General features: G+C 46.2%; 3 protein-coding genes across 3 annotated transcripts; 1 reads left to right on the forward strand and 2 right to left on the reverse strand.

Moving 5' to 3' along the window:
* Nucleotides 1-2,658: 2,658 nt before the first annotated feature.
* On the reverse strand, nt 2,659-3,594 carry LOC104157603 (olfactory receptor 8D1-like). The gene has a single exon (XM_009695006.1). The coding sequence runs from the start codon at nt 3,592-3,594 to the stop codon at nt 2,659-2,661; it is 936 nt and encodes a 311-aa protein (XP_009693308.1).
* A 7,381-nt stretch (nt 3,595-10,975) lies between these two features.
* Nucleotides 10,976-11,691, forward strand: LOC104157604 (olfactory receptor 482-like). Its single transcript, XM_009695007.1, is given in 2 exon segments — nt 10,976-11,162; nt 11,564-11,691. Coding segments are annotated over 2 exon segments (315 nt in total).
* Nucleotides 11,692-15,111: 3,420 nt separating this feature from the next.
* Nucleotides 15,112-16,505, reverse strand: LOC104157605 (olfactory receptor 1361-like). Its single transcript, XM_009695008.1, has 2 exons — nt 15,585-16,505; nt 15,112-15,189 (listed from the first exon to the last, which is right to left on the reverse strand). The coding sequence occupies exons 1-2, from the start codon at nt 16,503-16,505 to the stop codon at nt 15,112-15,114; spliced, it is 999 nt and encodes a 332-aa protein (XP_009693310.1).
* Nucleotides 16,506-25,708: the final 9,203 nt, after the last annotated feature.

Here is a 25,708-nt window from a genome sequence, read left to right on the forward strand (position 1 = left end):
CAGCTGAGAGAGCAGCTGCCCTTGGCCAACAACTGCTGGTTGGCAGAAGTCAATCACCACCTTGCAACAAGTGCTCAGGACATCACAAGGGGTCCATCAACAACCACAGCCATGGCAGATGATGAACAAGATTCAGGGTTCATGCAGGGAGTCCAGTCAGAAGCAAAAGGCGATGAGACTGGAGACAAAATACAATGTACACACTTTTGCCCATCCAGGAATAAAACTATCTGTGGCACAGGTGCAAGGTCCATCCAGGAGCCAGATACAGCCAGGCACCCCTACAATGTGATGTAGGGAAGGCCTGAAGGCCCCCTAAAATGGAGAGTCCTGGTCCATGGGAGGGGATGAGTGTGCATGTAGCAGGGGGTAGAAAAGACCAGGTGAGTCTGATCAGGACCACTACGACCTGTTGTTGCCATCAGGGTCCTGGCCCTACCCCAATTCTCAGTTGGTTTTGGCTTCCTGAGGGGCTGAGGTCTGTGATAGCCAGCTCCATCAGTAAAAGCATGGTGTGATCTGCAGCCATCCAAGGCTCATCCCAACACTTGCCCTCCATCTCCCTCCCTTGCACAGGTCAAAACATAGTCCCGTCTGCTGCTGCGTTGCAGCCTTGCATCTCCCCAAGGCGTCCTGCTGCTTAAAAACAATTCACTTTGATAGGGTATGAAATAAAATTAATGTCTTAAAAATGCTAACTGTTGGGAAAAATGCTATCAGTCCCGGTGAATTCACCGTTTATGCAGGCCAACGACTTGGCAGGCTTGGGGGAGTTGGTAACCTCTCACTTTAGACTGGGGAAGGGGACGTTAGCGCCTTATTTCTCTTTGAGAACCTCTTGGCATCCAGCACCTGCCTGAATCACCAGTGGGGTGGTCCACGACCTGAGCTCCTCGATGCGACCCGGAGCTAGCCCCTGTGAGCACAGGGAGAGCTGAGAAACACCGAGCACAGGGCAGGGGTCCGCACCCTGAGGTGCTCTCAGGGGAGTCACGCGTGAGGAGAGGCTGAGCGAGAGGATGGCTGGTGAAATTCAGCGTATCTATGTATAAAGCAATGCGCAGGGGGAAATAAAAAGCATTAACTTCAGCTCAGAGCCCCAGGTTTTGTACTTGATCGCTTTCATATTCTGAGCTGAGCTAAGCAAATGGAAGAAGTGCCTCTGGCTCCTAATATAATCTAGATAGGAAAGCTTACTTTAAGGAAAGAGGTAGAAAATGAATTTGAACGGCTCATTTAATGTGTTCTTTATATATATACAGAAAAGTACATTCAGTTAAGGATATGAAGTTATATATTTACTATCCTGGAGGCTAGCGGTTGTCAACAAATAAGTTAGTGCAACATTTTATGATTCAGCCTAAAAATATTCAGATATATAACATAAGCTTGTTCAGAATTAATAAAACTTCATATTTTATCATGGCTTTTAAAATATTCTTCATTTAGCACTGCACATTAAAATTCATGCTCACTCAGCATACGCCCCAAGCATTCTGGAAGTATGGTTTGCAGTCAGACTCTTCAACAAAAATGGAAAATAGAAACAAATAGTCCTGGTTAACCAAAAAAGAGTGACGGTTCTAAGCAGCTGCAAGTGTTTTGATGGGAACTCCCAACTACTGCACCCTGGTTGTGCTGCCATTCAGAGAGACCTGGAAAGGCTGGAGAAATGGGTCAAGAAGGACCTCATGGAGTTCAACAAAGTCCTGTACCTGGGGAGGAGTAACCCCAGGCACCGGTAAAGGCTGGAGGCTGACCAGCTGGAAGACAACTTGGCAAAGGAGGACCTGGGTGTCCAGTGGGACATGAGGCTGACCATGAGCCAGACCTTGCAGCAAAGAAGGTCAAAAGCCTCCTGGGTTGTGTTAGGGAAAGCGTTGCCAGCAGGTCAAGTCAGTGAGACCACATCTGGGCTGCTGTGTTCGGGTCTCAGCTTCTCAGTGCAGGAGAGACAACGCCATGCTGCAACAGGATCAGTGCAGGGGATGAAGGGACTAGGACATCTCATTCCAGGAGCGAGCTCAACCTGGAGAAGAGAAGGCTCAGGGGGGATCTTATCAGTGAGTGTAAATACCTGTTGGCGGGGGGAATAAAGAGAACAGAACCAAACTCTTCTCAGTGGTGCCCAGTGAGAAGCTAAATTGAAATACAGGGAACTCCGTTTAAACATAAGGAAAAGCTTTATTCCTGTAAAGGTGATTAAGCACTGAAAACCCAGAAAGGTTGTAGGTCTCCATCCTTAAAGATATTCAGAGTGGACATGCCTCGGCAGCCTCTGTGGTTGACCTGGCTTTGAGCAGGTGGTTGGACTAGGTCATGTCCAGAGGTCTCGTCAAACTTCTGCCGTCCTGTGATTCTGTGTGAAGATCCACATCGTCACCATCTCTGGCTCATAGTCTTGCCTTTTACCTTGTTTTGCACAGCAGCATCATGATTATTACGTGGGAGGTAGAGTAGCTGGGCAAGAAGTTTGTTCTTGAGACAAGAGCGACGTAGCTATGTTAGTGGGCACAGTTTGAGAGCAGACTAATGAATTTTTCAGCCCTGACATATGAAGTGCCAAATGGTTTTGGAGGCACCAGTCTCAGAGACCTACGTGAAACATTCTCCTTAGAGAGAGAAAAAAAGGAGAATAATATAACATGAGATTGTCTTTCAGAAGTACATTTTCCTCCTGATAAAACTGGTAAGGGCATGCTTCACCTCCTTGTTTCTCAGGCTGTAAATCATGGGGTTCAGCATGGGGACTACAATGGTGTAGAAGATGGATGCGATTTTCTTGCTCTCCAGTGAGTTCGATGAAATGGGTTGCATGTAATTAAAACAAGCAGACACATCGAAAATGATGACGGTTGTCAGGTGGGAGGCACAGGTGGAGTAGGCTTTGCGCCTGCCTGTGGCGGAGCCCATCCTGCCCACGGCCACCACGATGCAGGCGTAGGAGGTGAGGATGAGCAGGTTGGTGGCGATTATATTGAAACCCACAATCACAAACATTAAACCCTCGTTGAGGTGCGTGTCAGTGGAGGCGACAACAAGGAGTGGTGGCGCGTCGCAGTAGAAGTTGTTGATGATCAGGGAACCGCAGAAGGACAGCCGGAGCAAGGCGCTTGTGTGCACGGTGGCATTGAGCAGCCCTGAAAGGTAGGACACAGCGACCAGGCTCATGCAGACACCAGGGGACATGACAACCTTGTAGAACAGGGGCTTGAAGATGGCCACGTACCGGTCATAGGCCATGGCAGTCAGCAGGTAAGTCTCAGCTGTAACAAAAACAGTATAGAAATAAATCTGCGTGAGGCAGCCAGTAAAAGAAATTACTTTGGTTTTTGCTGGAAAGTCCAGCAGCATCTTGAGGCTGATGGTGGTGGAGTAGCAAATGTCTAAGAAGGACAAGTTACTGAGGAAGAAGTACATGGGGGTGTGAAGCTGGGGGCTGACCCTGATGAGGGCGATCAGGCCGAGGTTTCCAGCTAACGTCAACATGTAGGTGCCCAAGAAGAGCATGAAGAGGACGAGCTTCAGTTGTGGGTGCTCTGTGAGTCCCGAGAAGGTGAACTGGGTGACCTCGGTGCAGTTCTCATCAGCCATTTTGACATCGCTGCAGAGAGACGTGGAGGGAAGAGGGTGAAAAACTTCCTGAGGCGATTTCCACTTCATAAATATCAATGTAAAAAGTTGAACTTGTCACTGAATTTAAATGGAAAAGAAAAAAAAGTAAGAACTGCTGATTTTTTTCTTGCAATGACAGTGCCATCTCAGGAAGAAACACCAGCGGTTCTTAGAAGGTTTTTTTGCTTAAGTCCTTAACAGAAAGCAGTTTGTCACAACCTTTCCTTCGACCTATGATTCCCTTCTGGTTTCAAGTCCCATATCTGCACAAAGATTTTTTGGGGCACATGAAGTGTTTCATAAATATCCTGTCCACAGTTGCAGTCATGTAACCTTGTTCACGCTGATGATTTTTTCCTGTATTCCGAACATCTAGTTCATTTCAAACATCTTAAGGCTACCGTTAATACAAGGTTCCATCACAAAGTGGAAGTGTAATTTGGAATTTGACATCCTAGGAGACAGTGGCTGTGCTTTTTAGCTATATCTTTTTATCTATCCACAGGCTAGGTATAGTCCTTCCTTCTGGCATTGATTCCTCCGTCGTTAGAAGTAAGATCCAGCTTGCTTTGGATGACCATACTACACACAGCTATGAGCGAGCTGATTATCTGTCCTCCCAGGCAACATAAAAAAAAAATTGGCTTTTCTGACCTGCTATGAACGATTTTGCTTGGGATAAGACAACTCACCCTCTGAGGGGACCTGGACTATGGGTACCCTCAGAGGGTAGATGACCTGCTCAGATGTTGACAGTTGCACTGTAGATGTTGAACGGGAGAGGATATCAATCCCAGCTGTCACCCTGCAGACCATCATGCACACAACACAACTCCTGAAGATCGACACTTTCACTTTTAACATTTTGACCAAAGATTGCCAAAGTGGGTAAATCTTAAGGCAAATTTTCCCTTCATTACTTCCTTTCCAGTTCAGGATTTTGGTCTCTTTTGCATAGTTGATGCAAAACTGCTCAAGCATACATGTAAAATACATATCATTCATTTAAAAATCCAGAGACAATTGTAGTTAAATAATATAGATTTTTATTAAACATATCTAATCAGAAACTTCAGGGATCAATCAAGTGAGAATAATCTCAGCATTTTTACAGAATTACATATTACTTCTCTATAAGGAAGTTTTCATTGTTCAGTCTTCCTCAAAGAGCCTCAAAGATACCTACAATTGCATACTTTCCAACCCCCTTTTCAGTATACTAAGACATACCTTAAGCTCTCTACAATTATCACTTATAGGTGCTTACTTCTTGCATTTAACGAGAGGGTAGACAGACAGTGTAGAGCTACACTTAGGAAGTTTAGGTGTCTAAATTTGTGCTGAGATTGCTGAGAGGAGAAAGGTCTGCACATATGGCAAAGGAACGAATAATCTAAGATATAACCAAGTGCGTACAACCACTGAAACAACACCACTGATGAAGAAAACTTACTGAGAGCAGGTGGCCTTCGTATGTTATGTGACCTTCAAGTGAAGGTCCAGAGTAAGGACAAGTTAACTGGGGGGAATGAGATGAAAGGATGGAGCAGCCATGCCAACAAGAAAGTTACACTCTTTTGCAATTTTATGTTGGTGTCAAATGTTGCAGCACCATCTACAGGAGCAATGGTCGTGTCCTGCTACCTACGGGTGCCTACAAAGCCAGACTTGGAACTTCAGACTATTATGCCATTTATCTGGATACCAGTGATTCAGAGAAACTTTCAAAACTGAATAATAATGGTAAGGGATTTTGCCACCCTTCATTTTGAAGATGGGCCATGGACAAGACAAAATGACAGACTTGGGAAAAGCTAATTTTAGCCATGTGTTTTAAACACAGTGCTAAACTAAGAATCCTAATTTGTTGTGTTTATTATCCACTGTGATACTCAAATTCCTAGTGAATCCATGTTTAAAAGTGTTATTCAATGTGTATTCGATGTGCATTGTCATTTTCCTCCTCTTCTTTTGCATCTTTGCTGCATTCTTTATCACTAGGTTCTTAATAAAATCTTTACTTTTCCTACCTTACATCAGAGCTTCTGCGGTTTTTCGTAATTCTCCTCCATCCCAGTGAAATTACAGTCAGGTAGGATCATCAAGCAGGTGTTGATGGAAGATTTTATCCACGCACAAAATTATTTAATTGTCACCTGAGACTCGTGAGGACAGTCAACACCTTACCATACAGCATGACTTTGTATCAGAAATTCACCCACCTTCTCTCATTTCAAAAGTCTCCCATGTTGTTTGCAGACCCACACTCAGCAATTATTATGCTGAAGGCAAAAAACAGGCTCTGTCGGTCTTTATGAAACCAGAACGGTGTCCCATTGATCACGTGCCCATGGGATAAATCTTCATAGCCTCTCTAGGGCACCTGAAAAACAGAGTGAGATTTCCCCAAGGGCGTCCTGTAGGGATTTCTCTCTGAAGTTGACATTTTGGGAGTTTGTCAATATATCAGAAATAATACATGTGGAGGATAAGTAATACTACTTATGTACTTAACTTTGCAAGAAAAAAATAAGCACAAGACAATACATTTTGTAGAAGGAATTGAATCGGAAGAACTTTTTCTTCCTCTGTTTCTGGAGAATAAACTACAATAACTGTTTATTAATGCATCAGTTTAGGGAAATCAGTGTTTATCTTTGCAGTGGCCAGTTGGGTTAAATCTACTTTTGTTTGTACTGCAATTTTTGGTTAAAGTGGATGTTTATATACTGAAGAAAAAGTCAACAAAAGTACAGAAATCAATTTGCTATTATATCCTCACTTTTCTGGTTTTGCGATTGTTAGGGGGAAATACATCATGTGTGATCCAACAGCCCGAGAGAGATGAGGCTGCTGCCGCTGCATCTCCCCAGGTCCAACCGGTAGTGAGGCTGAAGATGTCTTCCCAGAACGTGCATACCCACTACATGTATACATGTGTACAGGTACATGTATGTATACATACATATGTGGGTGGTCACACAGGCCACAGGCAGACACTTGGAGCTCCCACAGGAACACAGACAGCACCGACGGCCTGATCCTGCTCCCCTCTTTTGCAGAGCAGGATGGAAGTCCACTAGTGAGAAAAAAAAACACACACGTATATATATACACACATATGGAAAAGGTGGATCCTCCAGCAGCTGAGCTCAGACATGCAGTCTGCCCAGTAGCTGCCCCTGGGTCCCAGTCTCCCCAGTTGCTGATATCTGGAGATATGGGCTCCCAAGGCTGCAGCCCTTCTCCAGTTGCTGGTCCAGACCATCACACTGGTCAGGACTTTCCAGGTCCCAGTAGCTGACCCACCTGGTCTGGAGAGCTACACCCAATGGCTCATGGTGATGGGTTTCACAACTGGACACTGGAGCTGATGGCTCTGCTGAGACAGCTCTGGGAAGGGCCCGGACAGGATGGTCGTTCCTTGCAAGTCCTTAATTTGGGTTCCCACCTGCCGCTGTGCATCCCTGTGCTCCTCTGGCTTGTGCAGGTGGGCTTGCGATGGGCTTACTTGATGCTCTCTGTGCTCACAGCTGCACTCACCTGCATCAGGATCAAGCTCTGCTCTCGCCACAGCATCCTGCTCTCCACATTTTATCCAGTAACTCAAGCATGAAGAACATGGAGGGAAAAAGAGATAGTTGTTCCCTCCAGATACCTAACACCCAAGACCAGCCCAGTTTGGGGACTCCTTTAACCCACCAGTTCTGGCCAGGGGATCCAGCTGTTTTCCGAGCTGGCTCCAGTGGGAGACCACTTCTTGAAGGTGGTGGAAACTAAAGGTGGATGCACGCTCAGGAAACAGCTCTTGTAGCAATGCAGGTGGTGCATTGTATCTCCCTTAGCACTTGCTTATAAAATCAACACATCCTCTTTAGTGCTTCTGAGGGCCTCCTCCAGTGGTGGAAGCCACTTCTTGAGGGTGATCCATCCCATCGTAACAGGGCTGGCTGAAACATTTGGGATCTTAGAGTTAGATGTCCAAACCTAAGTGGGATGAGCTCCAGTATCTGCCTGTGAGGATGCACTTGGCCATAGACTGGTCGGAGGTTGCTGGAGGAGCTGCAGAGCCAGCCCTGTCCCCTCGGCTCTCCTGGGGTGACTGAAAGGGCCATCCGTTAGGTCTGGGGTCCACACAGCTCACAGCCCTGCGTCCCCAGGGAAAGCATTGCTGGCTTCAGCTCCTGCCAGGCCCCTGCAGAATAACCAGCAGCTGTGGGGGCTGTGGGTTTGCCTCTGTGACATTGAAGTGAGCACCCTGGGTGCACCCAGGGACCATCCCACACCAGAGCCCCAAGGCACCAGACCAGCTGGGGAAAAGGCTGGGGTTAGCACCCAGCCCTTCTGGTCCTGCAGGTCTGCTCCCTCCAGGATGCTGTCATCTAGGAAGGACCATTTTCCTTCCATGGAGGACATCACTGGCTTGCAGAGCCTTTTGGTAGGCACCAACTGATACCAACATTGAGTTGTCCAGAGAGCAAGTGGCAATTCAGCCAGGGCTTCTCTTCGGTGGCTCCCTGGCAGCAGCGATAAAATTGCTGCCAACAGCAGGATTAGGGATGCACAGAAGTCCCCTGAGAGCATCTATTAAAGCAAAAAAGGGATGGTAAATTAAAGCAGAGAGGCATGGTAAGTGGAAAACATTCCAACAGCCATGAAGAAGACACATCCAGGAGCTGCTCTGCCATACTCATGCCGGCAGAGAGCAGTGGCAGAATAGCGAGGAGTCCTGCCTGCGTGCATGGATGTACCAGCACATCTCATTCAACGTGCTGGCCGATTTAGCGTTACTGTTTCCACATCACGTATTATGCGTGGGGGTCTCTGCAAAGGTCCTGGCTCTTCAGCATGGTCAGAATTGGTAAAAAAACCAGGCTGCTCACAGGCTGAGGTTGGAAAGACCTCAGGGATGCCTCTGCCTCCAAACTCCTGCTTAATACAGTTTCAACATGGAGTTCACATCATGTTGCTTAGGGCTTTATCCAGCCAGGTCTTGAAGACCTTCAAGAATGGAGGCTGGGCCCCTCTTCCAGTGCTTGACTGTCCTCTTGGCTTTCAGAGCTAATCCCTTCTACCTGGAGTCTCTGCTCCAGGTAGATTTCACATCTTTTGGCTTTCACAGCTCCCTCAGGCTCTGCAAAATCATAGAACCGTAGAATCATTTGGGTTGGAAAGGACCTTTAAGGGTCATCTAATCCAACCCCTCCTGCAACGAGCAAGGACATCTTCAACTCAATCAGGTTGCTCAGAGCCCCGTCCAACCTGACCTTGAATGTTTCCGGGGATAGGGCATCTACCACCTCTCTGGGCAATGTAAGAAGCCTTAGCAAAGTCTCCCTCTGTCCACCAGAGCCTCAGGTCTGCTTCCCTGCCACCGCAGCCAGCCTCCCGGGAGCCAGCCATCTTCCCAGGGCTCATGCTCAGTTCTTCCCAGAGCCAGAAGTCCCCTGCCCTCCAGAGCATCGTCCTGGGCAGGTGGGCACTTCTCTCCCCACTGTATGACCTTTTTTTGACGTCATATATAGTGTTTGGACGCCATCTGACAAGGAACAAAATTGACCATCTAGCACAGCATAGCTGGTTCAAGCTATGCAGTAAGAAAGTAGGTGGCAAGCACTAATTCCTAGATTAGCTCCTGAAAAGAACGATTTGGTAGAGCTGCCCACAAGGACTGAAGATGATTCAGAGACATTTCGAGTCCTGCAGGGGTGTATAGTGAGAAAAGATGGGACACAGAACGGGACAGAGATAAAGAGAGAAAAGGCAAGGAGAAGAAAAAGGACAGAGGGACAATAAGAGGAAAAAAGGGACAGGGATCAAGGCAGAGATGGAGAAAGAAGCATTAGGAACAGAGAAAAAGACAGGAAAAGGGACAGAGGGATAAAGAAGTTGTTGAGGGACAGGGAGATGGAAAATGGGATACAGAGAAGAGGACAGGGAGAAGGATACTAGGATAGAAAGAGCAACAGGGAGGACGGAGTTGGAGAAATAAAAAAAGAGGGATGGGGAACAGGATAGAGGGATAGAGGAGAGGCAGAATGACAGAGGGACAGAGGTGAAGAAAGTAAGATAGTGAAGGGCAGAAGCAAAAAGAGATGGCAAAAGAAAAAATACAGATGGGGAGAGAGACAGAAATTTCCTCAAGGAAATTGGGGCTGGCAGAGACCCCCACACAGCACAGGTCAGGGTTTGGCCGAGGTCACTGAGCCAGCGCCGGTGTGCCCGAAGGTCTTTCCCCACAGCCGATGGTGGTGGAGGAGGCGGACAGGAGCCCAAGAATCCAGGTGAGGCCATGCTCTTGCCCTGTGCTGGGGACAGCATGCCCAGGGGGCCATAGTCATGGCCACCATGCCCCAACGTCCATGAGAGATGTGGTTTTCCTGGAGTTTGCTGCAGAACAAGCCCCACCCCAGGGTCCTGGGGGAGTCCTGTCCCTCCCGTATGAGCAGCTGTCCCTGCTGTGTCCCTGTCCCATGGGCCCTGCTTGGAGGAGGAGGAAGGAGGGGATGTCCCAGGGGTGAGGATTGCCCCTCTCCAACCCAAACCATGGGGAACCCAAGGTAGAGGAGGGTCCCCTTGCACCAAACTGCCTCTGCCCTCGACCTCTCCCAGCTCCGTCCCGAGAGCCTGCGGGGCAGGATGGGGCACGGGGCGGGCAGAGAGGGCACTGGGCACCAGGACAGCAGCTGGACATGCAGGGGCTTCCAAGAGGAAGGCCCTGGCTCAAGGGACCTTCATGAATTTGTTCATGAATAAATAATCCAGGAGGCGGCACTCAAGATAATAAAAACTACTCTCATGAGGAAGGAAAACAAGCAAAGATTCGATGCTTCTTGCAACATACTAGGAGACTTCAGAAATTCAAATTACACTATTTTATGCTGTTTGGGACCATTACTTTCTGTTGATGAACTTTTTTTTTTTTTTCTGTGGTGAGCTTCGATAAATTACAGGCTTTCTTTTTGACAGGAAAGTAGGTAGACAATCTCAAATCATTAGATTAGAATATCTGCCAGCTGCGAACCGGGATACCTTGACATTTTCAGCAGGTTACTCAGGTTTGTATACGCATATATGTCTCTTGTCTTATTCTGCGGGTTGGTGGTTTGGGTTTTTTTGGTTTGTGCCATTCCTCACCAAGGAATACTGAAAACCAGTAGCACACTGAACACAATTTTGGGAAAATATTCCAAAACAAAACCAAAACATCTTAGTTTAGGAAGAATATACCTGTTGACTCTAATGGGAAATCTGGGGATGATTGTGCTCATCTGGATCAACTCCAGGTTCCACACCTCCATGTACTTCATCATCATCATCCTTTCCTTCTTAGATGTTAGCTACCTAGAGCCAGTGAATGATGACCTTTGTGGCCGAGACAGAAGTCATATCGTACACAGGGTGCACGGCAGTGACAGGAGAGTGCTACCTCTTGCCTGTAACGGCGTATGCCTGGTTTACAGCCATCTGTAACCCCTTCCTCTACCCTGTCATTACGTCCAAGAGGTTCTGTGGGCTCCTTGTGTGTGCCTTCTACTTCATGAGCTGTGTGAATGCAACTATTCAGATGTTATTTATATTCCACCTGTCCTTCTGCAATTCCATCATCAGTCATTTCTGTGCTGTGCCCTCCATCTCGAAGCTCTTCTGCTCTCACACGTACCTCACTGCTCCGGTCCGTTTCACCTGTGCTCAACCATCCTCATTCTCATCTCCTACCTCTGCACCGGAGTTGCCATCCACAAGATTAAGTCCACCACAGACAGATGAAAAGCCTTCTCCACCTCTGCTTCCCACCTGACTCCTGCCACCGTCTTCTGTGGGACAGGCTCCTTCACGTGCTTACCACCCTGTTCAAAATTCTCCTTTATTGCAGTGTTTTGTGCTCTGGCGATTCCCATGCTGAATTCTATGATTTACAGCCTCAGGAACGAGGAGGTCAAATAAGCCCTTCGAAGCGCAGTGTTTTATGCTCTGGCGATTCCCATGCTGAATCCTATGATTTACAGCCTGAAGAACGAGGAGGTCAAATAAGCCCTTCGAAGGACAGTACCAAGGCTGTATTTCTCTCTGTGAGTTCCACAGAGATTCAAGAGTCCAAACAGGTCTAAAAGAACCTGAGACTCATCAAAAGAGAATGATTAAATGTGCAAGTAAGTTGGCTGTCCCTGCCAAAGAGAAAAGGGAGCAATATCTAAGACTGCTTGTTGCCACACCTGCCTGTTGTGATAGAGAGTAGGCAGTCCCCTTCCTATCGCAGGGCTTCCTATTTCCCATCACACCCAAAGGAGGGGTATGTCACCGAGCTGTCCCTAGGAGCTCATTTCATACGGTGACAATCACTCTTGCAATGGCTCCGTAACATGGTAGTGCCTCACATGTCACCTCACGTTGTGACCTCTGCAACTACAGACAGCGTCAGGCGAGTCCATTGAGAATATTTGTAAGCATTTTGGCTCAAGATTTTTTCTATTTGGAAGACAAATATAGCAGGATAAATCTCAAATGTAAGACTTTATAGAAGCCTAAAACAGAACTAGATTTTCTGGGTTCCTTTATGCCAGTTGAGCCCAAGTTTTAGCAGGCAGCTCCACCAGGTTTGTGTTAGGTACCACCCCTTCAAGGAGGGCTGCCTACATGATGGTAGCACGCTGCCAATTTCTAGATACTCTACATCAGCTCCTGTATTTCAGCTACCCAGGTACCACCAAAATGGTGGTGAAAAGAGGGATGAACTGCAGGAAACGACATACACCCAACAAGCAGAGAGAGATTTCATGACTAATCCCTAAAACATAATTTAATATGTTTGGGGTTTCATTTTAAAAAGGATCGAGGATTTTTGTGTTCGAGTTCCACCTCAGACAAGGTGAAGAGGTCTGTGTTTCTGCCATCTGACATGTGGAAACACATACACTATCCCTACAGGATCTAGCAGGATAGAGACATCTTATTACCATGACTGGGTAGGACAAGGTGTTACTTGGAGACCATGAAGTCGTTAAGCACTGGAAGAGCTCAACTATGGGTGCATTTCAGAGAGTGTTGGAATTAAACCATGAACTCCCTGAGCTAAGTGGAGGGATGGTTGTGTTGAAAAAAGAATTATTATCCTTAAGCTAAGTAGCTTGGGCTCCAGGGTTCAGGGTACCAACACAGAAGCCAGTCTCCAGCAGAAAGGATGACATTAGAGATGCCGCTTTATGATGCCACAGGAACAAATAAAACCTACTACCTTGAACCTTCTACAAGTCTTCACTAGGGAAGACTTCACTTGTGGTTGAAAATGCTCTATAAGAACACCGGGATTGTTTTCTCCCCCCTCAGCTCTTCTGATATAGGGGAATTAAGATTGAATTCAGAGCAGGAACACAGGTCACAGCAGGTCTTTCCTCAAATCCAAAAGGAATAGACACCAGAAGGGTGCCCTGACTCCCACATCTGCAGCTAGTGCTCTGTTCCCGGGTGAGAGAGAGATTGGACAAAACATCCAAGACTGGGTTACAAGGCCAGCATAGGAAAGTAGAGCCTCACATCTTTCCTTCTCTGCCTAGCTAGTTAGGATGCACTGAATCCAATGAAAAGCCTGTGTGTGTCGGTGGCAAAGCAGAAAGATGTAGTGCTGGGGCAGGGGGTCATCATCATCATCTTCTCTTTCCCACATGAATCCACTTCTCCCCTCCTTGGCTTTCTCTGCTTCCCCATCATCCCTGCTCTGCCCTAGAAGTGACTCTGGACCCTCGGACAGCTCACCCCACCCTGGTGCTCTCGGGGAGCCCCAGGGACATCTATTTCACCGGCATCACCTAGGAGCTGCCACGCGGCTCTCGGCATTTCACCGCCTACCCCCGCGTGCTGGGCTCATCCGTCTGTGCCTCCAGCCACCACTGCTGAGGGGCTGAAGTAGGGACAAAACCCACCGGGCTGTGGGGGTCTGCTGTAAGTCAGGACCCCACGCACGAGATGGGCTTCTGGGCAGCGCAGCTGTGGCATGAAAATCATGGCCACGACCACTCCTTTGACCCCACTGCTGTTCACGGCCAAACCCACGCAGGCTGAGGTCTTCCTCAGCTATGAAGCTGGGAAAACCTCCTTTTATAATACGACTGGTTGCTCTCACATCTACACTTCTGAAGTCATCTTCGCTGAAACGGTCTGTCCCCTGTTCCATCCAGGCATATACACAGGTTGTATTAACGCTGACCCACTCGGCGCACATCAGCCCTCACACTGGTACTTGTGGTTGATTGCTGCTCTCCTATCCAACAGATACAACACCAAACATTCAAAAAGCTACCAAGGTGTAAAAGGGAAACACTTTTAGTGTTAGACAGTAGTCTGTACTTTTTATGGATCAGAAACTATGGACCAGGAATAACACACTGGGCCAGCTTGCATGCCATTAAAACTTGTGTTTAGAAAACTGAATCCCAACCATGCTGTAGGTCAGGACATTGAACTCTGTGGGAAGCTCTGCACTGTTACATCTACATGGGGTGGCCTTACCAACTTCTTAATGCTTGACTTTGAAATTCAAGTGGTCTTGAATGGACTTGCATGCATTTTCTTAAGTTGGTGAAATATACTTAAAAACAAAACCAGAAAATCCAGAATGTATTACCCTAGAGAAATTCTTTGGTCATTACAGTTGACTTTTGAACCCATTGTCAACATGGCCAACAGTTGAGAGTGGATGAAGCTTACATTATTTCCACTGGTTTAATATTAAGAATGTGCATTTATTACCACTAAGATATGAGTTCCTGCAGGAAAGTCATTAGCTTATCCTTTACACCAAGACAGCAACCACAAAACAGGCCACTAAGACAGACATCCTTGACATTGGGTTTTAGCAGGGAGTAGTCTGCAAACAAAGTCACATCAGTTATTGCATGCCAGGAGCGCAGCTGGAATGACATGCCACAGCACTTTAACACAGCCTGAGGTTCATCTCAAGCTGTAAGAGTTTATCATCCCAGCACAGAGCCTCGTAGCGAAGATACACCCAGATATATAGCTGCCACGATCAGAGGAGACCGCACAGCACTCCCTCTCTCTGCACATCCATTTCCCCTTTTTTGTCAGCCACGTCTTCACTTTTTGCCTGGAATGAAGCACCGTTCCTACTTATGGACTCCCACGGACCTAAAGCACACTCTGTAAACCTTCCTTCAGTATGCCAGCACTGAGAAAAGCCAGGGTGTGCCTCTGCTATGGTCACAAAGCCCATGACGGCAAAGCCTCCCTTTCCCCACCACTGGCCATAAAAGAAGTCCTAGAAAGCTGTCTAATGTATAGCTATCAGCGTAGTTGACATCTCTAGTTTATGGGACTTGATTTGCACTCTGGCAGACCAATTTTGAGATATATGGTGCAAACGACGGCCGGATTGTGCCTGGTGGCACTGCAGGTGTTGTGGTTGGATTCTTGGCATGCTGGTTGAAAACACACCCAGACTGAGGACCTTAAACGATGGCAAAGGAGCCTTCCTTCCAGTCAATCTCCCACAAAGGATGTGCTTGCCTTTTCTGCAGGAGCAACGTGGTCAATAAGAGGCGCCAGTCCTGTAAGCTGCTTTAGGACAGAAGAACGCGTGTCTGAGTGTGCCTGTGGTACCAACTCCCAGCATTCAGGCTCCAAGAGATGCGTCCAACACCTGTGTCTAAGGCTGAGGCTCTCATCTAAGCCTCCTCTGTGCTCAGTGGAGAAAAACATTACCAGCTGAAGTCATCTCCTCCTGTGATAAATGACCTAGAGCTGTGCCATCCAGTTGGCCTTCTGGAGGTGCACACCTCTCCCTTTTGACTGTAAAGGGAGCCCAGAGAAGGAGTTTTGATTCCAACCTCTAACTTTTAGATGGCTAAAGTTAGAGAAGATCAGTCACAAACTGCAGGGCCTATCCAATTGCTGGGGCTCCAGAGGACACCAGAGACCGAGAGATGTTCTTGTCCTGTTAAAGCAGTTCTTACCTGGCGGATCACTCTTCTTAGGGCACGTTTAACTTCTTTGTTCCTCAGACTGTAGATTATGGGGTTTAGCAGGGGAGTGAGGATTCCATAAAGCATGGAAACTATCCTATCCTGGTGAGGTGAGTAGGTGGAGGAAGGCCGTACGTATGTGCAAATGGTGGTCCCGTAGAAAAGGCATACTACCATCAAGTGAGAACCACAAGTGGAGAAAGCTTTGTGCCTGCTCTCGGAAGAGTTCATGCGCAGGATAGCCAAGAGGATGTAGATATATGAGATCAGAGTGACAACAAAGGCGCTGCTTCCCACGACCCCAGCAACTGAGAGAATTACCAGTTCCCTACTGTACGTAGGTGAGCAGGACAGGGCCAGCATAGGAGGAATATCACAGTAATATTGGTCAACTTCCCTAGAATCACAAAAAAAGAGTGTGGAAATCAAAGATGTGTGCAACAGAGAATTAAAAAATCCTACTACCCAGATGCCAATGGCTAGGCGAGCACACAGTTCCATACTCACGATATTCACGTACTGCAGTGGATGACACACTGCAACGTAACGGTCATACGCCATCACAGCCAAGAGAAAAATCTCTGTGCCTACAGCATCAATGAGGAAGAAGAGCTGGAGCGTGCAGCCGGCGAACGAAATGACCTTGTTCTCAAGTAACAAGGTCTCCAGCATCTTTGGCACAGTGGCAGTGGGACATAAGATATCCAGTAAGGATAAGTTGCCAAGGAAGAAGTACATGGGGTTGTGCAGACGAGTGTCTGTGCTAATGGCAACAAGGATTGTGATGTTGCCTGCCATGGTAGCCAAATAAATGATCAAAAACAGCACAAAGAGAAGAAAACGGACCTCCGGAGCATCAGAAAGGCCTACAAGAACAAATTCAGATACCGTTGATAGGTTGACCCTCTGCATCTTATCTTTCATTGTGGAAATAATTGTGGAAGTTTACCTGGAAGAAATAAGAAGTTGTAACTTAGTCAAAATTGCACCTCCCTGCTAAATAGTGTGAATTTTTTGGTCTGTTTTGCCATTCAAAAACATTTGCAAATTTGTATGGCCACACTCAAAATCTAAATTTTACTCACGTATACCTAATGTAAAAGGCAAAATAGAGATATTAAGCTGAAGAGTGATCAATCAAAAAATTTAATTCTTGCAAGCCATGTCCGACCGAAGAGCTGAAAGCTGAAGACAAAGATCCCTCCTGTGTGGTGGCTGCCTTGGTGGGACACAGCCCCAAGCACCCAGGCTGGGCTTTGAGGGTACCGTTCAGCATAAATTATTTAGTGATAAGAATATCACCAAAAAGGTCTAGATTACTAGCTGAAGCTAAAGACCTAATTTTTAAGTAATGCCATCACAGAAGAACTAAATCCCTGGTAATCAACAGACAGGTAATATACCCCAGATGAAATAGGTGACTGTGATATCCCATCTGAGACGGGCTCATCTGTTGTCTCATGTTCTCACAAAAGCTTGCTTCCAGCTTGAAAAGGACCAAAGTCAGAGCTTAAACTACCATAAGAAATAATTTAGTCAGTGGAAATAAAAGGCACATGGTGCTTTAAATCACAGCATCACTTGTTCTTAAAACGGGGAGCTTACTCAGGTGAAATACAACAGAAACTTCACACAGAAATACTCACTGCTACGAAGAATTAATTACTGATAGTATATAGTCGTCTGTATCTCCAGGAAACGTGACTATCCTTTTTCTTCTTTCTACGTCTGGTTAGAATATCTACATACGACAGAAAAAGGATTTCACTGTAGACTCAGGAACATCAATCTGTTAAGGAAGTGATGGGTCCAGATTTAGCAGCGTAGGAATATTCCTACAGAACTCTGCAAGCACTGGCAGCAATGTTAGCTTGGCTGGAAGGGCAAGTGCCTCTTTTCTTTAATGAGGCTTTATAAACATGTGAAGATGTGCCTGGGGAGGAGTGTCTCTGAAGCTTTTCTGGATGCTACCTTTATTGCATTTATGAGGCTTTTCCAGAGTATTGTCAAGGGGACTCGAAATGTGATAAACTATTTCTTCACCCTAAATCCTTTGATTCCTATGGCTTTTGTGTTGTAGGACCTTTTTAAAGGGCTGTGGTTTGATAGTTGGGTCTACTCTTGGGAGTTATACTGGTGTTGCAAGGGCAGCTAGCACGGCATCATGTACCAGTGTAAACGCCTTCCATGTTGATGTTATGGGCAATCGCTAATTCCTGTACAGGAGCAAACCTTTCATCTTGTATAGCCCCTACAGACATGGCAGAAGCTAAACCGCTTGTGAAATCCATGCACTACTCGAAGCAGATGTGTACCCTGGCATAACAAGGAACGTAAGTTACCAGCACTACTTTGAAGAGCTAACAAAAATTCCCCTCTGGTTCCAGAAAACATCCGTGCATTATGCACATTTATGGGAGCACCGCTTTCCAGCTGATGTACAGGAACCCAGCTGTTCCTATTCCAGTATAAGCTGCCCATAACTTCTGCACTCTTGACACAAATAATACTGTTTCTCAGTCATTCTTAAAGCCTGTTTGCTATGTTTGCGGTGTGTATCTTTACAAAATTAAGATTCCTGCGTGTGTGTCAGAAGGTAAATTGGAGTTCTCCAAGGGTTACAAAGCACAGACCTATCCTGCCATGGCTGTGTAGAGCTGTGGCTGGAATAAATCCAAGTGGTCCAGATCTTTCTCTGTACTGCAGTTAGCCCTAGGACCATCAGACATCATACTTCTCCTGAAGTTTTGCAACAAAGAATGGAGCTAATCATTTTGTAATAAGCCCAGATGCCAGAAAGAGATATAATGAAGAGATCAATCTCATCCATAGCTCTAAGAAGAGCTAGGACTGTGCCCTTCCATCTTCCTAAACTAGCTTCATGCCGTTTCCACTGATCGACACCCATCTTTTCGTTGAACAGCCACAAGAGAGCAATACCTCATGCAGAAAAATCTGTGTGGTGCAAGGCTTTGAAGCACGTTGCTGTACCAATAGTCACGAGATGACATGCTGATACCGGCCACGAAAAGGGACCTTCTACTATTTGCTTTCAGCATTTTTAATCCGAGACCTTATGTCTAAAGCCCAGTGCTGATAATCCAACCTTAGTACAACATAACGCCTGACATTCTGCTCGGCTATTCCTTGCTAGCCGCCAGCGTGATGTACACGTGGCAGCTAGCTATCTCACCAAAATGCAAACTTCTAAAAAGCGGTGATGTGGTAACATGTGCAAGTATGAACACCTTCAGGGAGAGATTCATGTCATAAATCTTAAATGCTTCTGATGGGGTGGGATGCATTGGGCCCATCAAGGTGGCAGTCACCCAGGACTACCGGCGCTCAGCTCTACATCCCGTGCTCCGTGCTGTATTTGCAGGGATATTCTTAGTTGGGTCATTAGAAGTAGAAACACGGCACAATATTCAAGATACTCTTTTAGCCTAATCTAATCAGGCTTTCCATTTAATGAGATTGTTTGTGACGTTGTTAGCCCAACACTACAAAGCCCTCACCCCCAGGTTTTTAATGCATGTGAACTCTACATGCCACATGCAAACGGAGTCCTTAAGCTCTCATCAAAATCGTCAACAGTTACCAAAAGCTTCCTCAGCTGTGCCTTTCATGCTGTTATTTTAATCAGTTTTATTTACCATATGTTTGCCAAGGCCTAGTAAATTTTACATAAATAAATGCTTCACAAGAACAGCCTTACTAGCATACACTAGACACTGAAATATTCAGTCCACATGCAGTCATTGCTGCAGCTTGGAGACATTGGTCAGGAAAAAAAAATTAGACCTTAAGCCCAAATGCCTGCTGAGGTGACATATTGCTGGTAGAAAGGGTATTCTGCCTCAAGGTAAAAAAAATTTTCCAAGGTAGTATTCCTCATCTTGTAACACCTCCAAGCAGTCTGGAGATACCGAGATGGTGTAAATCCCTCAAATGTTGCTATCCCATACCCCTAAGCTGCTGATATCTGTAGTACCGTGGAAACTCATTCTGCGTCTTACTCACCCAAATAGCTCAAAGTCACTTGTTACAACTCAATTTGCTCATTTTGCTGTGGCCTCCATGAGAAATCCCTAGCCAAGGATGCACACTTTAAAGTTACAGCTCTTCCATTATATTCTATAATAAACCAGTCATTTTCCCCCCAAAACCACCAAAACAACAACAAAATCTCAGCAATCCATTTGCAGAATACAGACATGCCCCAGCTGATGATACGCCGGGTTAGAGCTACCCCAGGCCTCCCAGTCCCCGCCAGTTTAAACCCCAAATGTTGGCCACATCTCTGAATTCAGAGAGAAACCACACATGTGGGAGAGGGGCTTTGTCGCCCACCCCTCCTGCCATGCCAGGACCATCCCCAGCGTAACACAGCCAAAATGATTTCATTTTGACCAGTTGTGGGATTGCCGAGCTTTGTCAAGTCTTGAGCTCTCCAACTAGGAACGCTTATCATGAGATGACAGACTGATGACAGACTCGACTGCTGAAAATCCTCCTTTTTTTCCCTCTAATGACCATTTGTGTTTCAGACACTGGGATAATCTCATTTGAAGTAATTCTGCTGTCTTCACACTTAACAAGGGAATAATCCCGCGCTGCAGCTCACGTTATGGATAGGCTCCGTATTCACTGTCAGATTCCCTGACAACGTCCTCTCTTCTGAAGTTAAATTTGGGATTTTACTCAAAACTTTGTCCCCTATTTGCCAGGTTCTGGCAAGAAGGAGCAGCCAGAAGAGGTCTGCAGAGCAGGAGCCCCAGGACAGCTCTGGATTAGCGTTTTCTTTGCCAAGAATCATTTCTGAATTTAGTTTTTGCTGTGAAGACCAGATTCATTAGTCTTCAGTGTATCACCCCACAAAAAAAGACGTATTTGAAACCAGCCCAATCCAAGGCGTTTTAAAGCTGCACCCCCCAACAATGCAATGCAGATACCTCTGCATGACCCATGGTCTTTAAATAAAATTGGTTAGACCAGGATCACTTCAGTTTTCTTGGGATTTAACAAAAGCATTGCAGAGATCCTGCCAGTTTTCAAAGGACTTTTTTTTTTTTTCCCCCTTTGAGTCAGTCTTTCACTGTCCTCTGGATTAGGGCAATAATCAAACCTGAGCGTAAACTCAGAGAGCTGCTAATTTCCAGGAGAGAAAGAACTTGATATTTTAATGATGCACAGTGGAGCCAATTTACACACACTTATAAACTCTACCTGCCAAGTTGCACCATTGCAATTTGTCAGGCACCAACTTTTTAACAGCATCTACTGAGGCCTTATTAAAATCATCCCAAGCTGTTTCCTAGAGGGAAAAGTCAATTATATAAATCACTTGTCTTGAGACACAGGCTTCCAAAAAACATATGGAATTTGCATTTGGCTTCCTTGCAAAAAAAGGGGAGCGATTATTTCAAATCAACACGTGCAATGACCTGCATAGTGTTTCCTCATAGAAAAGCAAAGGAAATAGCAGGCATTTCCCCTAGAGAACACGTGGAACTTAAAAAAAGAAAGTAGGAAATTTGCAGTTACGGATAGAACAAATCAAGAAAAAAAGAAATTCAGCACTGGTTCTGATGGGGACTTTATCATCAGACAAAGATTGTTAGTCATCTACTAATAGTTATCAGCCTGGCATGCCCGTTCCACAGAATTTCCCTGCTGCGTCCCCAGCACAAACGTTTCTGCTTGATGGGACATACCATAACGCTGAGAAAAAAAATGGCAATTGCACAGTCCTGCGTTGAACAGAGATGTCCATCACTGACACAGACTATGGAACAGATTGCCTCATATGAAGAAAGCTTTCACAGTAAAATAATTGAAGTGTGACGGTGTACATCCCACAGGAGGTCCAGGCCCCACCGCTTCTGCAGAGAAACTGCAAGACCCTTTCTAGTTTTAAGATCCACGGGTTTTGCTCCACAGCCTTGTGCCGTGGAGTGTGACTGAGAGACAAGACTGAGTCTTGAATTTTCTCAGTGGTCTCAGAGATCCAAGCTAAAACATTGTCAAGAGGAAAAGTCACTCACCTCGGACATGCACTTTTCAAAAGTCCACCCACTCGCCACCCAAAGGGTCTCTTCTTGTGCCCAGCACGTTAATCCTGCCCACTTTGGTCTCTCTTTGCCACCTCTTCTGGGGTGTTAGAGCAGATTAGGGCAGCAGATTACTAATGGCAGAAAAATGACCATGACCCCAAGACAGCAGGATCCTGGTAAATGCAGTGGGTGGCAGAGGAAGGTGGTTACTGAAGGGCTGGGGAGGGGAAGGAAGAGCCCTCTCCCAAAATTTGAAATTGTGTTTTGTTTTTTTTTTCTCCTGTCTCCTTTGTAGTGAGCAGTAAGTTCCAGCTCTTCAGGGCTGTCTCTTAACACAGGTTACAGAACAACTAAATCATTGAGGTTGGAAGGGACCTCTTGAGATCATCCAGTCCAACACCTTTGCTCAAGTAGGATGAGCTAGACCAGGCTGCCCAAACCTGTGTCCACCCAGGTTTTGAGTATCTTCAAGGATGGAGACTCCACAGCCTCTCTGGGCAACCTCTTCCAGTATTTGACCACCCTCAAGTTGCTCCTGCCCAGCACTCTCCTTTCGGGGTTGGGTAACTGTCAAGAAGTCCATCAGCCAACCTCTCCAGCTCCACCAGTGCAGCTCATATCTCACACCCTGCCCCACAAGCACCCCATCGTTCGATCAAGGCTCCCAAATCCTCATTTCCTCTCCCATTTTTCCTACTGTATCAACAACCAAGGGCATCTCCATCCCATCTCCCCATGTGTACCAACCCACAGACCCAAACGAAGGCTGCTAATTAGATATTTAGAAACACAGGGTTCAGTCCCCTGTTCCAAAAAAGCCTTTGGCACCCCAGAATGTATTCACACAACAACAGACCATGCAGAGATACCACTTGCCCACATCAGCGAATGTCAGCTCTGGTCTCATTATATTGCGATGCCTTTTAGACTGAAAAAACCCCAAGGGTAACCTGACTGTGGGTGCAAGGCCAGCTCCAGAGGATCCTGGCTCAGGGTGGAGGGCAGGCAGAGGAAGGGAAGGAGGGAGGAGAAGGAGACATGACAACACAGCAGGAGGAGAAGACACAAGTCTAACTGAATTGGGCCCAAAGCAAGAGCGAGAAGGGCAGTCGAGGGCAGGATGCAGTTGAGCAGCCGGAGGACTGGGCCGGTCTCTGCAGTGGTGCAGACTGTGAGCACTGGCCATGGCAGAAAGCACTACCCCAACCTGGGGCTAGGACATACCTCGTTTCAGGCAATAACAAACAGCGAGGTGCTCAGAAATTGCCAAGATAAACTCATCTACATGTCCTCAGCAGACACGTCCTTGGTTTGCACAGAGGGACGGTTCTGCTCCTAGACTCACCACCATGGCAACCCTGTGACTTCTCTCCAAAGCCCTACTGAGCCACTTCAGTTTTACATCACAGCCACCTCTGCTATTTTGGTCCACCCTCACCCCCATACAGATATGGGGACACCTTTCCCGTAAGCTGTTCCTGGGAGGTAATTACATTCCCAAGTATTTTCAGTCCATAAGTCTTGTGTGCTTGAAGACTGGCATGGCAGACATACTTACAGATCAGCCATTTAAGTTTCACTTTTTTTTCCTCCTTTCACATTTGCCATGGTTCTTCCTCTTTTAAAAAACATGCCTGGATTTACTACTTCTACTGTAGCATCCAGTGGCAGGTTCAGCACAAGGCAATACTAGCACGGAGAGATGGTTTAGAGTAGCTATGCCAAGTCCTTGGGGCAGCCAACGAGCACTTCACAGGCCAATTTCACTGTGAGGATACAGGTAATAGGGGCTGACATTATACAGCAGAAGAGCTTAAAACTAATAAACCATCCCATAAATCTCTAAACCCTGGATTTGTGAATGGGTCCGTGAATAACAGTAAAACAGTGAAGATGGCTGGTTGCATCCCTTCTGGCTCTCTGAGCGTAAGGACTCACTCTCCCATCCCAGTCTCCTCCAGTCCTTCTGCCCAGTCCGTTAGTTCCCTTACCTTCACCGAGAAAAACACACAGGGCCACTCAACCCAATTCAAAATCTACTGACCCTAAAGCAACACTTTGACCTTAACCCAAGCCACTAAAACCCACAGGCTTCTTGACAAACTTCACAATAACTGGTTTTTCAGTTACCTACACTTATTGCAAACGGGAAATAGCTGGCAAAAAAAAGCCACTGCCAGTTCGCACTAACTGTATGCAAGCAGCAGCGTTCCTGGGGTACAGAGGGACCCCTCCCCAAGCTTTGAGATGTTTGGCCAAGGGCCATCACCATCACATTGCTCATGTATTCCTCTGCTAGCAGAGCTCTGACCTTTTTCTGGAGACAACTCCTGGTTAACCCCAAAGATGAACTCCCTCCAGCAGCTCATATCAGCTCTGAGCTCTTGATGCCCCTCATTTATACCTGCTGAAAAAATGAAGCAAAACAAATGAACATCAGCTGAGTAACTGAACCAGGGGCTCTGGTTAGACTTGCATTGATTTCCAACAGCTGAAGACTTTTCCACCTGCTTCCCATAACCGTGCTTACACTGTTGTGACAATTTGGTTTATAAGCTTCGGTGGTGCAAAAGTTAATTTTACCACCAATGTTTTTACCCAGTATCTACAGTGGAGATGTTAATACTCTACAAGACAAGAAGTTCTGGACAATTTACTGTAACAGAGGACTGTTTTGACCAGGGATTTTATTAGAGGTGATTCACCGGAGCTGGGAGATGTCAGTGGGAGGCAGCATATTTACTCCAACGCTGCATCGCCAGCCCCTGTGTGTTACCTCCCCAGGTGAGACATTTCTCCCAGTGACTTAAGTTATCCTGAGCTATGAATATTTTAAACTATTTCTACTTCTTTTTAAGCTAGCTGCCTAACTAGTCAGCTGGCGTGGTTTGACTTTGATCCGTTATTACATTTTAGATCAAGAAGTTTCAAAATGCCAGGTAAGTTTGGGGACTTGGTATCTTATAACATTGAGGCACTTGCCTCAGTAAGATAAAACATGGTTCATGCCTGTTCTCCTGCCTAGTTTTATCTAACTTAAAATAGAGTGTTATTAAATATTATAGGATTGTGTGTGATTTCTATAATATACTTTCTGAAATGTCTAATAAAAACTTTTCTTTACTGAAATGGTTCAAAATTAGACATTTTTATTTTTCTCAATTGCAATTTACCCTAATTGACCTGGAGGACATTTTACTATTTCAACATTTCTCTCTAATACAAGGGAAGATTACAGAAGTAGGAGTTCACCATTAAAAAAAAAATACCATTTGCACGAAGATGGGAGATATTTGGAAATCTGTTTTTACCAGGAGGATCAATGACTCATCAATGTTTCTGATCTTCCACCTCTTTCCACTGGTGTGGGAGTGAGGGCTAATTTAAGACAGGACTCCACCAGAGGAGAGAAAGTGGAAAGTCTCCCACTGCCTTTGCAGCAATTCACCTGCTCAGAAAACGAGGTTGGAGCAAGGCACGAGTTTATTCTCAAGCTAGTCTCGATCTATCTCTGGTCTCTGTCTGTCCTGGGGACATAATAAATGGACTCCCCCGTGAAATGGCTGAGAGCCTGGGCAGTCTGCAAAGGAAAACTGTTGTAGTCTTCTCTGTTGTCTTTGTCCGAGTTGTAAATTGGAATTAGAAACTGCAGTGATGGCTACGAAAGACAGACGCGTAGCTGGTGCTGTGGCCACGCGGCTCTTTCCGCACAGCGTTTCCAGAGCTCTCCCTGTGCCCTGGGCAGATCCAGCATCTCAGGTCACCGCTGTAGCACAAGCAAAGGGACAACTGAGATGGAGGAGATGTGGGATGCAAAAAAATCTCACCTAACAGTAACTAGGTTATCCGCTCTCTCCGTAGTGAAAGGTTATACACAAGCAGGTCCGGAGGGCAGTTTATTACCCCTAAGATGACTTTATAAGAGGGATATCATTATTTATCTTCTGAGAGGGCTTGTTTCTTTCCTCTATTATGAAGGGAGCCTAGACAACTAGGTTAGATCAAGTCACCTAATATTTAAATAGCTGAACTTCAGGGAGGTGAATCCTCCTGGTTGTG

Source organism: Cariama cristata, unplaced genomic scaffold, assembly GCF_000690535.1.
Source record: "Cariama cristata isolate BGI_N322 unplaced genomic scaffold, ASM69053v1 scaffold2042, whole genome shotgun sequence".
NCBI classification, from domain to species: domain Eukaryota; kingdom Metazoa; phylum Chordata; class Aves; order Cariamiformes; family Cariamidae; genus Cariama; species Cariama cristata.

Coding starts and splice junctions, on each gene's coding strand:
- LOC104157603 (XM_009695006.1), bottom strand. CDS start 3,594: ATGGCTGATGAGAACTGCACCGAGGTCACCCAGTTCACCTTCTCGGGA.
- LOC104157605 (XM_009695008.1), bottom strand. CDS start 16,505: ATGCAGAGGGTCAACCTATCAACGGTATCTGAATTTGTTCTTGTAGGC. Junction 15,190..15,584: donor TAAGAAGAGTGATCCGCCAG/GTAAGAACTGCT, acceptor TCTGTCCTAAAG/CAGCTTACAGGACTGGCGCC.